Source organism: Eutrigla gurnardus (genome assembly GCF_963514095.1).
Source record: "Eutrigla gurnardus genome assembly, chromosome: 5".
Classification (NCBI taxonomy): domain Eukaryota; kingdom Metazoa; phylum Chordata; class Actinopteri; order Perciformes; family Triglidae; genus Eutrigla; species Eutrigla gurnardus.
Genome location: NC_139919.1, coordinates 15,588,766 through 15,602,064, shown reverse-complemented (window position 1 = coordinate 15,602,064; position 13,299 = coordinate 15,588,766). Strand labels below are relative to the sequence as shown.

General features: G+C 41.9%; 1 protein-coding gene across 1 annotated transcript in view; it reads right to left on the bottom strand.

Annotated features, from left to right (window-relative positions):
• The window catches only part of slit3 (slit homolog 3), a 227,439-nt gene that overhangs the window by 17,781 nt on the left and 196,359 nt on the right, over positions 1 to 13,299 (bottom strand). Inside the window, 7 exon segments of the mRNA XM_084009985.1 lie at positions 1,098 to 1,237; positions 4,601 to 4,698; positions 6,915 to 7,039; positions 8,411 to 8,491; positions 8,597 to 8,679; positions 8,770 to 8,841; positions 11,606 to 11,677. Of these exon segments, the coding sequence (XP_083866111.1) occupies positions 1,098 to 1,237; positions 4,601 to 4,698; positions 6,915 to 7,039; positions 8,411 to 8,491; positions 8,597 to 8,679; positions 8,770 to 8,841; positions 11,606 to 11,677 (671 nt within the window).

Sequence of the window (13,299 nt, the reverse complement as noted above, 5' to 3'; positions counted from 1 at the left end):
CCCTTTCACAAGCGCTTTGCTCCATTTCAAGAACTTCAAACACTAATGTGCTCTCATTAAAATGTGTTTGGCATTGTCTCCAGAGAATTAACCTTCATGGACTTAATGACCTCCTGACCTTTTCCTCTATTGCCAATTTCAGGAAATATCAAACTTGATAATAAGACAGAATACAACACATTCATTCTGATGTCCAACGTCTGAAACTGTGGCATTTTTGGAATGAAACTTCTCATTTGCAGAAACTTTATATCGGCAGTTAAAAATGTCCCGTGAGCTTAAATCTTGATCCCCCCCCCCCCCCCCCCACCCCCCACCCCGGTGTGCAAAATCTGATGTGACAGTCCTAGTTGCTGAGTTTTGAGAAAGCTGAGCGACTAGCGAAGGACTGTCCTCTTAATGTGACACCTGATGATTACACCTCGGTTCACTGAGCTGAGTGGAGGCTCAGAGCCAAAGGAACCAAACTGCATGCGTGTGTGTGTGTGTGTGTGTGTGTGTGTGTGTGTGTGTGTGTGTGTGTGTGTGCAACAGCTGTATGTGGTAAGGTGGCTGGCAGTGTGAGGAGCTGCTCTATGCCAACAACGATAATGACATAGTGGCTGTGCGGGTGAGTGTGTGTGTGTGTTGACTGAGATCCAGTGTCAAAGGAGAGCAGCTGTGTGTGTGTGTGTGTTTTAGAGGACACTGTCACAGATATAAAAACTTAACTTCCCAGTCAGCAGTTCAACCTCAACTCTCTCTTTCTTCCTTTGCCCTTTATCTGCCCCCTCTTTTTACCCTTTTCCCTTGCAATGTTTATTTTCCCCATTCCTTCGAGCACAAAGTCTCTCTTTGCCATCACTCTGCCACCCCCCACCCCCCTCTCCTATGTGATTGCTCTTAAACCTCCTCCAGGAGCAGTTTCAGGTCACTGCGGATAGACTGCCCATTACTAACTTACAATCCAGTAAAGTGGAAAAAGTATTTTGAATGTGTGTGTGTGTGTTTGCAGTAGTGGAGGGACTCTGTGACCCACCCAGTCATCTGAAGGGGCAAACTGATTCAGGAACATCTGAGTGTAGAAATAGAGGGTGTGCATGTGTGTGTGTGTGTACCTGTGTAGTTTGGTGGACAGACGCAGGTGTAGTTGTTGACTCCGTCGATGCAGGTGGAGTTGTTCTCACAGTCGTTGTCTTCACAGTCGTCCGGGTTTATCTCACACCGCTGGCCCTCGAAACCTGGCGGACACACACAGCTACACACACACAACGCACATTATAAGATGCTGACTGGGGCCAGGCCTGATCACACACGCCTGCTGCACAACTTGAAATAAAATCAATCCAGCTGTTCAACTTCACTTCCCCTTAAATTCTCCGATAAGAGCTTTAAAGAAAAAACAATTGAATCCGTATTCTGCCGGTTCTCACACGCCACTGGAGCCACGGCATATCTATATTTAGTGGTCCAACAAGAGACACCATTTCATGCCTCATTTTATAGCAGATATGAAATTTTAACATGGCTGCTCAAAACTGTAAACTGTTACTGCTTCACACGAACCCTCTCTGTCTTCTTTGGCAGTAGAAGTAAAAAGGAGAAAGGCTGTCAGCTCTTTTGAATGCCCTTTGATTCATCTCATCTCTTTCTTTTTTTGTCGGGGGATGTTTCACTACTAAACACCAGAAGTCAGACTTCCTCCAGCATCTAAAAAAAAAAAATGAACTCACCCCCTCCAGGGCTGAGATAAAAAAAAGGCTGAGATAAACTTTTTTTTCAAGTTTTATGCCACTAAAGTGACCACCTGGGCAACTCTAAAAGAACGATCAAAGCCTCCTCCTCCCCTCCATTTATCTTCAGCACCTCTCTCTCTTTCTCCCCCAATCTGTAGATTAATTTCACCCTGCTCTCTTCTTTCCAGCCCCTTGATCTCTGCCCTCTTATCTCAGCCCAGTTAACTCCTTATAATAGATCACATGCACTCCAGTACCCCCCCCCCCCCCCCTCCCACACACAGATTTATTTACACTGTCCTCTGTCCTTCCCGCTCTCTTGCATCTGTAAAACGTTTTGATTCCTTTTGTTTCACTCTCACTTTTTCTAATCTAACTTTCCTGCCTCAACAGTTTTTTCTCACGCTCACACTCATCTCACTCACTTTTCCCACACCAGAGGATGCACATGGCCACCATGTCTGGTTTCAGGTTTCAGAAAGGAACTTTTAAAGCTGCATTTAGCAATTGTTGACCAGAAAGTCACCACCAAATCAAAGTCAACATGAGTTGTTATGGCTTTATGGTTATAGCCATGGTTATGGCCTGTCATGGTTATAACCAGTTGCATGGTTACACATCTAGCAGACACAGAACAACATGAACATCGTCTTGGAGTCACAATATTTGCCACAATAACAAATGCAAAAACATTTTTAGTGGTGGTCTAGTTTCCATCAGCCCTTGATGAAAAATAAAGAAAAAACTCAATTTGGTAAAGTTGATACGTAAGAAGTGGTTAGAGGAAAAAAAACATAAAGTGCATATATATATATATATATATATATATATGTATATTCCCTCTCACCTGTGGTGTTATTTATAATCGAAAGAAGGCATCTCAATGGCTTACAGCCCCAAAACTAGGCAGCTCACAGCAAAACAATCTAGATTAATAAATAGCACTACTAGGTAAGAGGGGGGGAAATATATACTTTTTAATTTTAGGGTGAACTGTCCCTTTGAGTTTTTTTTTTTGAGAAACAAATGACAAAGAAATACAAACGAGTAGATGATTGCCAACACTGACAAGGTCAGAGAGCGCTGTTCCACCATTCATCTTCCCAGTCTTGACATTAAAAGCATATATTCTGACAAATAGGTCCCCGCTAAGAACCGAGGCTAATTGGACTGATTGAATATTCCCGATTGATTATATAACATTTTAAAATGTCAGAGGGGGTCTGGTATCCTACTCTCGGTGCCTGCCTCTCTCTGTTGTTCTCTGTATCTCTCAGAGGACACGACTTTCTACCTAATAGCATTACCACATAGTCCGCTAAAGGCCAGACCCACATCAAAGCTTTACAAAGGGCAAAGGCCTTGTTAAGGAACAGACAAATCTGGTTTAGATATTTATGACAATTGTTACAATCAAAGTGGCTGTTTGTCAGAGACTGTATTGGAGAATGTATTAAAGAGTGTGTATTTCATGTGGTTGAATGGCATACAGTCTGTTTTTCATTAATCCCATTTCTAATGTATTAGATTCGATTATTTGAGGTTTGTGGTCCCCCTTTGTGTTTATATCTTGCCTCCTGACACGATGCTCAAATTAAGCCAAGAAGTGTGAGGAGCAGGTTTGAGATCCTGCACCATCTCCACTCTCCGCTCCCTCAACAGCTGCCACTGAGAGGATCTTGACCCCCAGCGTCTCCAGTGGAGCTGCTCTGCAGCCAACAGTCAAACTGTGATCGTGTTGGGCAGCTCCCAGGTGTGAATGTGTGAAATTGTATGAATGTGAAACAGGGGTTACTTGAAAGGAGTGAACAATTTTAGTATGATTCCCCTGGACAAATACAGATTTAATTCAGTTCACAATGTTTTTGGGGTGGGAAGAAGAAAAGTCTTAAACCCTTCACTGGACATGGATTCAATCACAATGGAGCAGTCGGATACTTCTGTATTGCTTCATTGGGTTTTCACGATAGATTGCATTATGAACTTATGAATGAACTTAGTTCATAGTACTGAACGGAAATGGAAGAGATTCAACTTCTACCCTTGCGTGCCCAATGCTTATGTGAAAATGTCATCAACAGATTTGCCTTCTCTCTGTTCATTCTCAAATATTAAAAAGGAAACCCCGGCTTATAAATGCACCATAAAACTTTAAATAGTCTCCATCGAATGCAAGTCGTATTATATTTTATGCTGTTTTCCATCATTTGTGTGAAACCACCGAACACAAGTGCATCACGTTAACAGAGTGCCGAATCAGTGGAGAAACACTGATGAGGACACTGACAGAAGTTTAAAACATCCCTTTAAGCAAGTGAGAAGGTCAGAGACGGCACAGGGATTTAATGAGCCGTCCAAATGGGGGTTCTTCATCTAAAAAGTCTCTTCTCTTCCAGTTTAAACGCCTCCGCCCCAAAACACACGCACACACAGGCAGGAAAACACATCATAAGTTCAAAGTAAGTTGCTATCTTGGATAATGCATTGTCCAGTGAACACTGTCCACTCTACTGACGTTGTCTATATTTCTTGGGGCCGAGTAAAGTTCATTTTCCCTTCAGATGAGAATACAGGGTGAGGTTGTTACATCCTCTCCACTAATAAAGACGAGCAGCAGGGTGGAAAGGGCAATAAGATCTGACCCCCTGCATGAATGGATCTCAAAGGACATCTTTGAAATTAGTCTTCTTCTCTTATTGTTCTTCATCTCCTGCATGCAATATATAAAACTATAAAATATGGTGCTGGTTTGAATAACAAAAAATAAACGTGTCCTTTTAAACCGGCAGACAGTTTGGTTGCATGAACACACAAATGCAATCTTCTTGCATTGTTTCAAATGATTTACTGTATATAAGACACAGTAGTGAACAAGAGAGTTGTACCTGAAGTGGTCTTCGAGGCCAGGCTGGATGTGGCAGGTTCCTCCATTAGTGCAGGGGAAACTAATACAGGCATTGATGGGTATTTCACAGTTTTGACCCTGGAGGAGAGGACAAGTAAAAAAATAAATAAAGACATTGCTTGAAGCATTTCACTAATAGAGAGATGATTCCTCCCTCTGGTTCAACATCACTGTCCCATTCTCCCATTCATTACAATTGACACTGACAAACAACATGCAAGGAGGAGGAGCTAATTATAAGCTACGTGCTAATGGTGGAAAACAAAAAGCCTAACTGTTGGGTGCCAGGAGTTGCAGAGTATAAAGATGGGACTCAGTTTGCAGTGTTTCTGGCTGAAGCTGTTGAGGGACATATTTTGATGACTATAACAAGTACATTCCTGCTTGTCGGTTGTGACGTGGGCGGTGGATCTTGTTAACTTCCCTGTGCTTTACTGTTTATCCTCATATTGAAGGAGCAGAAATAGCTTGTTACATTACAATCCTATTCAAATATATACTGTTTATGTATATGCCTGGCAGGCCAGACAGTCATTTCATTTTTTGCACTCATAATAAGCTGCTACAGACTTTCTAATATTTGTGTTATGTTTGTTTTCTTAAGCGCCCGCTCAACTTTTCCAGTGAGCTTTCATCATGGTTCTTTTTCTCTCTCCTTCTCACACACGACCATTGTAATCAGCATACACATGTGGATACTGTGCAGTACGCATGACGCAGCCTGGTGCCCTGATTCATTGCTGTCCTCACCACACACCTGTTTTCTAAATAAACAGCTTTCACTAGCAGCTAGATCATGTATCAGAGTCCTTCACTCTCTCTCCATCCAGCCCTGTGGCTGGAGTTTTAATTTCAAACTTTTGGCCGCCAAAACACCCACTTCCTCTGATCAAAGCGGCGAACAGCACGTTTACTCTTGCTTTCCTTCTCCATCCATCTTCATTATTTCCTCCTCTCATTTCTTTTTCTACTGTAAATGTTTATTCACTCTTTATTTCTACCTGTCCCTCTTTCAAACTATTCCCTTCTTTCGGACATTTTCTCTGGATTTCTCCATCACCATTTACTCTTTCCAATTTCCCTTTTCTTCTACAGCCACCTCTGTCACTTTCTCATGTAGTTGACATTTCTCTCATTTCTTCTGCACTTCCCTTCCCTTTCTTTCTCCTTCTCCCTCCTTTGTTCTCTGCTGCTCCTTCTTTGATTCCTTGAGCATATTTTAATTAACGTTCTCCCAGTGGACACAGAAAGGAAAACATGCACTCAGACATGAACATGCACAGTGTCACTCACACACACACACACACACACACACACACACACACACACGCACGCACACACACACACACACCCAACAATCCCTGTTTCCCAGTCTGTGACCTTGGCAAGTGATGTTTTAATTAAAAGCCAGACTAAAGCTTTGTCCTCCTGTAAAAGCCCAAAGGTTATGAGGTGTGTGTGTGTACACATGAGATGATAAGTGTATCTTTAAACTCACACACGCGTGATGCGCGTACACACACACACACACACACACACACACACACACACACACACACACACACACACACACACACACAAACTCTTCTAATGCAAATCTGCCCCTCACTAGAAGATTTGCATGTCTTTGCGAACACAGAGGGCTTGACAATTATTACACCCTTCGTCTTTTGATCAGTCAATACCTCCCAGTGCAGCCAGCTGCGGTCATCATTCCTCTATTGATTAATAGGTAGAAACATTATGCATGCAAGGCCGACGCTAAGCCTGATAATACTGCTAATGCCACAGGCTTATGCGGCATGGCTATCCATCTTGGGTGCCTTCCACACATGCAGCCAATTCCATGAGTCGGTCAGCGAAAGTAGCCGCCTGGAATTTCACATTTCACAAGCTTCAGAATAGAGATAAACTAAATAAAAGTTATTCAATTGATAGTAAGTGTAGTAAGATGGAATGAGGGATCAGAAGATGGCACTAACATTGTCAAGGTTCAAGGGTTGATTTGTACTGCTTCCACGCCCTCTAAACCCTATTTTTACTTTGGAAAATGCTGCAAAATCTCCCAGTAGATGGTTGGTGTTGAACTTTACAAATAAGACTTACCACAACAAAAATAAATAAAAGAGCCAGAGATTTTTATATTGATCTCGATTATTTTTTATTATTATAAATAATAGCAGTTCTTTTGAGATGTAGAAAGGCTGGCTTCTCTAGTGGACTAAGAACCAGAAGCACGTTACCCTGGGTTACCCCCCCACTTCACTTCAAAGTGTCTCTACTGAGTGTCTCACCTTGAATCCATACGGACAGGTGCAGTGGTAGGACCCAGTCGCCTCAGAGACACAGGTACCATTGTTTTGGCAGGGGGCTGCCAGGCAGGGTGCACACTTTGACATCAGGTTGATATCTACTGGACCTGAGACAGATAACAGAAGCAGATGAGCTTAGAAAGAGGAGGTGAGAAGGGGCGCAAAGGAAAGCATCAAAGATGGAGAGATACATTTTTAGTCATATATTACACTGACGATTTAGTCAGTTTGGACTTCATGGTGTTCTTAGAAAATGCCTTACAGGATAATAAACATAAGAGAGAATTACATGCAATTCATTTCAGAGGTCGGTGTGTGTCGAAGCAAGAGGAAGAGGAAGAGAGTATTTGATTCAGTGTGATCCCTCTATAGCCCTGGAGTCAGACTCTTACTTTCCTGTGGAAAACCTCCTCCAACATGCACAGATGCCCCAGTGTTACAGTTGCTTTATACAGGTAGGACCGTGGTTTTAAAGATCTATCTTTTCCTGTGTGTAAAAACGTCCACTTCGCTTTCCCTCTGGTCTGATACAGCAGGGAAGCCCCGAGGCAGGTAATGTTCTAGGTTGACACTCCTGTACTCTGTTCTGTAAGAATGAAATTCCCTCGAGGGGACGGAGTGTTTTTTATTGCTCATTCTTTTTCTATGAACTAGGAAATCCTCTTTAGGAAGTAGGACGCTGTATCACTGACCGAGCTGATCAGTCAGTGAAACAGTAACAGCACAGACAACATCAAACAGTATTTTAAACAACCAGTCCTTGATACATAAAGGCTTGATTGTCTGGCAAGTTCATTTTTCAGAAATATGAAACAAAACAACTGTACACTGCTGTAACCAGCATGCATTGGGTGAGAGTCACTAGTCCACTAATACGCATAAGAAACATCTTCACACTCATTTTATGATCCATGAGCATTTTAAAGTTTGTGATTTTCATAAGCTGCACATACATTGGACAAGGCCAATGCCTTCATGGTGTTCGGCAACTAGTGATGAAAATATAAAACCATTGGCAGCCCACCTAAAACACTGAAACTCACCCTGAGACTGGATTAAAGTTCAACAATTGGCCAACAGTCTGCCTCCAGACAAAAGCCAGACCATTGCAAGGAAAGAAAATCACCTAGATTTACTTCCACTGGTCTGGATTTTCCACTGGAATGATACAAGGTCAAGAGAAAAATACTTCCAACTATCTAAACAAGTAAAAGGGTCAAACCTCTAAAATGGTAAAATAATGTGAGGGAGATGGAAAACATTACTATAGAAAGAGATGATTCACTGTCAATATAAGTGATACTGACATGATTTTTTCTTTCCTTTCTGTGCACTAATCTGTCTGAATCCAGGGATTAATCCAGTGCTCAAAGAGGTCAACACCGATATATATGGACGGATAATAGAACATGGTGTGGCAGGTGGTGAAAAGGAAACACAAGGAGAGCAGCGAGCACAATAAAGAGTGGACTATCTACCTTTACACTGAAATCTGTTGAGCGGTGTGGTGAGCAGAAGCCTGTCGGCCATGTCGGGAGGTCCCGTACAACGAGCAATTCCTACGGAAATCCAGACAGCAGCGATTCATATACGAGAACAGACACATGCAATCATTTGGAAACATGTATTCTCACAGCATCTTCAATGTTAATCTTTGTTCTTACCAGGCTCTTTGAAGCCAGCCTTGACCCACTGAGAGAGCCAGCGCAGGTCACAGTTACAGTACAGGGGGTTGGCACCGAGAGCCCTAGACACACACAATCATGCATCATCTGTCACAACACTTGCATGGAAGACACTTATACACACAAACAGATATATACGGGGCTGGACTCACAGGTGGGACAGAGACGTGAGGTGGTTGAAAGCTCCTTCTGGTATGGTCGAAAGGTCGTTACCATGGAGAGTGCTGGAAGAGAGAGAGAGAGAGAGAGAGAGAACGAGAGAGATAAGTGTACATGAATATTAAACACACAACTGACCTTGTTACAAATTTAAGGAGCCACTTTTTCACCCGTTGTTAATTTAATTAGTATTTGATTAATATTATTAAGTATTCTTTATAATGACACTTTTTACAGCATGGACAATAATGTGAATTTGACCTTTGACTCCAGCCCTTGTGATTAGGTATTACTGCTTCTTCTTTATCTATTATGCTGCCACTATTACTTCTACAATTACTGTACTTAAATTGACACAGTATTAACTGAACGGTCTGTATTTAGATCAAAATGTTGAAGCTGCCTCTAAGGCTTGCCCAAGTATGACAGCACTCGTGACTCATTTTACAAAGAATATCACAACAAACGGCCTGCATCATATACTGTACATCATACTATACCCATCATAACAGAAGTAAATGGAACTGACAGCCGAGATGCCCATAGATATTATTATTAATACACCAGCCCTGACTAGCTGAATGCTAAATAATTTAAATTATTTGTGGTTCCACAGCTGCAGACACACCATCATCCCCTTCTATAATGGAAAATAAATGAAATATTTATGGAAGAATAAAACAAAAATCAACAGAAAGCTTATTTTCATCATCGGGCAATAAAGCGTGCCCTGGTCTCTGAATGGAATATAAACTTTCTCATATGGTCAGGCAGACCATGGTGTGTGTGCATGTGCGTGTGTGTGTGTGTGTGTGTGTGTGCGTGTGTGTATATGAAAAAAATCTTTGTGTCAAAGGGACAAACTGCAGGCAGTGATGTGTATCGGCGTGAGCATGTGCATTTCTGTTTTGTGCCTTTGGGTTTTTGTGCACGTTTGTGCACGTAGATGTATGTGTGTTAGAAACCATCATCTCCAAGGGCTCAGACTGCAGACAGTGTGTGTGTGTGTGTGTGTGTGTGTGTGTGTGTCCTTTGTGTCTCGCCATTTGAGTGTGCTGCCTGCTGGATATAAGTTCACATTCCATTAGAGCGAAGGGGTGTAGCAGGGGACAGCTATCAAACCAGCACTATTGGAAAAGTGTGTGTGCGTGTGTGATTCCTTTGTGTGCATAATGCAGTGTGTGCATGTTGAGGTCAGTGTGTACCACAGTGCGTATCCGTGCATGCAAGTGTACAAGTTGTGTGTGGGGGCTTCTTTGCGTGTTTGTGTGCATCACTGTGTGTGTGTGTTTGTGCATCTATGTGTGGTGGTCTAACAGCCCCCGCGTAAGGCTGGCCCAGAGGGGGTTGTGGGTAATGAGGAAGTGACAGTGATTGCTGCTTGGCAACCAGTTGCTATGCGGGGGCAGAGCGAGATCAGTCCCGACGGCAACATCAACTAAAATGAAAGGAAAAAAGGTGGGAAGAAACAAAAAAACAAAAAGATGACTTAACTTCTGCAAGGTGAAAGCCTCATAGCAGAGCCGGCCGGTCAATATATATATATATATATATATATATATATATATATATATATATAGAGAGAGAGAGAGAGAGAGAGAGAGAGAGAAGGCCAGAAAAATAGTTCTTTCTGAACAAATAATTGTGGTAAAATGTCATGTCGAAATATCTACAGGGATTGAATGTTTCTCTAATCATTATTTCATATTGATGTCGTTGAAGGCATGTGTGTAATGAATGTGAAATTCTACTTTGACTGAATAGCATAAACTAGAACATTAAGATTATCAACTTCAATGACATATTTTGTCATAAAAAATATGTCATGCTTTGTACCAAAAACCAACATTGTACCATCAGTGTATACTATTCAGTGAAGTGAAAGGGGAAAGTAGGCGCTTTGTCTTTCAGATACAAAACATCAGGGATCAGGACCATGTAGTCTTACCTTTGAGACACAATAACTCTAGCAGCAAGTTTGGTTAAATAATAAATAAATCATTTTTTCCCCTAAAATTCCCTCTTGTGTTTTTGACATTTGATGCATAATCTCTGTGTGGATTACTCAAATTGTCAAAAAGACGCTACATCAGAATGTTTTTTTTTTATAAAATACATTTTCTGCTCATCAACAGAGAAATTCCATCATATTGGAGTGGAGGTGTAAATCTCAGAGGCATATATTACTATTAAGGTATACATTGCCCTGTCATTTAGGTAAATTGACATTTTAAGAGACGCTAGAAATGTTTTGAAGAGTAATATAACAGCTCCTGAAAATCTCCGGGGATTGAAGTTCTCACCTCGCTGCAGTGATATCTACAGGTATACTGTTAACTTACAATTTATGATGCTGCATATGGCAGTGATCTCGGAGGGTGTGTGCAGCTGGATGCGACAGTGTGAGAGGGTGGTCAGACAGCAATATGCACAGTGTCTGTGTGTGTGTGTGTGTGTTTGTGAGACAGAGGGTGGACAACCAGATGGATGACTGAGAGAAACAGAGGCTGGAGGTCGATTCATCTCACGCAACATTGGGCGGAGAGAGAGAGAGAGAGAGAGAGAGAAGGAAAAGGCCGGTGTGCAGAGAAAGCGAGAGGGAGTCTTAAAGAGGTGATGAGAGATTGTCACTTTTATAGTTTTTTAGTAGCCAGAAACAACAAATGATTGGGTGGCTGTGACTCATTTTGTGACGGGGTCTTAACATGGCACTCTGCCTGGCACCAAGGGAGTGATTAAACTTTGATTTAGCTCAGTACCACAACTAGCAAACCAAAGTGTTGAATATTGAATTCACTGCGGCACTTTAAGGTGAAGCTTGCTACTCACAGCAGACGGAGGGACTTGAGCCCGTCGAAGGCATGGACCGGGATGCAGCGAATCTGGTTATAACTCAGGATGCTGAAAGACAGAGGACACCAACAAGGTCACAACACTCAGGATGCTGTTCACAAGATTACTTTCTTGGATCTAGTCGTTTTGGAAAAATATTCTCTTGTCTTTCAGACTTCATCCCTGAATACATGAAAAAATAATGTTGAGATAAAGAGATAAAGAAGAGTTGAAACAGGAGAGATGACACGGCAGATTTGGTTTTACAATATCTTAGGTACCGTAGGTTGAACAAGGGGAAATAAACATGAAGGCTATTTCAAGTGAGGTCGAAAAAATGGATGGAAAAAACAAACTGCCAGAAGCAAAGCGCAGGCTCCCACACCAAAGTTTAGTCATGAATGAAGTTGAAGGAGACAAACATTTATGCAACGAATTACAATCAGGGTTAAATGAGATAAAGTTGGCTGGTTCAGGATACTACCATTATATTAACATAAGTAAACGGTAAACTGATCCTAGTAGCACAGAACGTTGGTTCTCAGAAGCTCTTGGCTCATGAATTTCCACAGTGAAGCTCAGGAATGTCTCATCATATTCACTGGTTATCATGAGACCTGAAGATGTCTCAGGAGCAACACCAAAACTCCCACTTCAGGTCAAGACGTCGGCCCCTTCCCTCAGGCCAAGGAGGATGATTTTAATCTTTTGGAAGACGTTTTTCTCGGCATTGTGTCTGACATTTTTATAGCTTTCTCTTGGATCTGGCCCCTATGTTTGTATAGAGGTTGATGCCCAGAAATGTTACTAAAAGAGCAACAACAAAAAAGGTAAAAAAGAAAAGAAATTACAGGCAGAGGGCAGGGACTCTGTAGGTACAGACACTGCCACACTCTTCTAGTGGGATCGGAAGTGATGGCTGAGAGGGATTACTTTGTTTTTTCTAGAAAAATCCCTCTCATTGTGCCTTTAAGAAAATCTCATGTGGAAAAAGAAAACACTCTTTTCAACCTCTTCATCTCTTGGCAATGTGTGCTTGAGCAAGGCATTTAACTCTGCAAGTGTTCCACTGATGCTATCTGCGGGCTAACAGTAGAAGCCTGTGGTTACACTGGGCAGTTCCCAGGCGTGAAACATAAAACTGGCCGTTGCTGGAAAAGAGCAAATGTACTTTCCCTGGTTGCACAAATTCTCTAAGCTGATGTCAAATCGATGTCAGAGAAAAGTGACAAATGTAGTCATAAAAATAATTGGATCTTAAACAGATTATTATCCAACAGGTTCATTGAGTGAGTGCTGGAGAAGTGAAAGGACAAGGCATAAGAAGAAAGGGAAGCAATATACCACATGTTAGCAATGAGACGAAAGAGGAATCCGATTCAAGAAGGAGATACAGGAGAAACTTGAAACGAGATGAAGGAGAGGGAAGGGAGAGATTAGAAGGAGGAGATGCGATATTTGGGGTAAACTAAGGACAGCAGTGGAAAAATGAGGAGGAGAGGTGATGAAGATACAGACAAGAAATAGGGGAGAAAAGAAGAAGCAGAAATATATGAAAAAAGAGGGAGGAGAAGAAAGGGCGATTAATCAAAGTTAAGAGAGGAAAACACTGATTTATCTCATGTTTTTTACCCTCACACACACACAAACACCCCATCAAGACATGGGCGGGGATGTGAGGATTCATGACC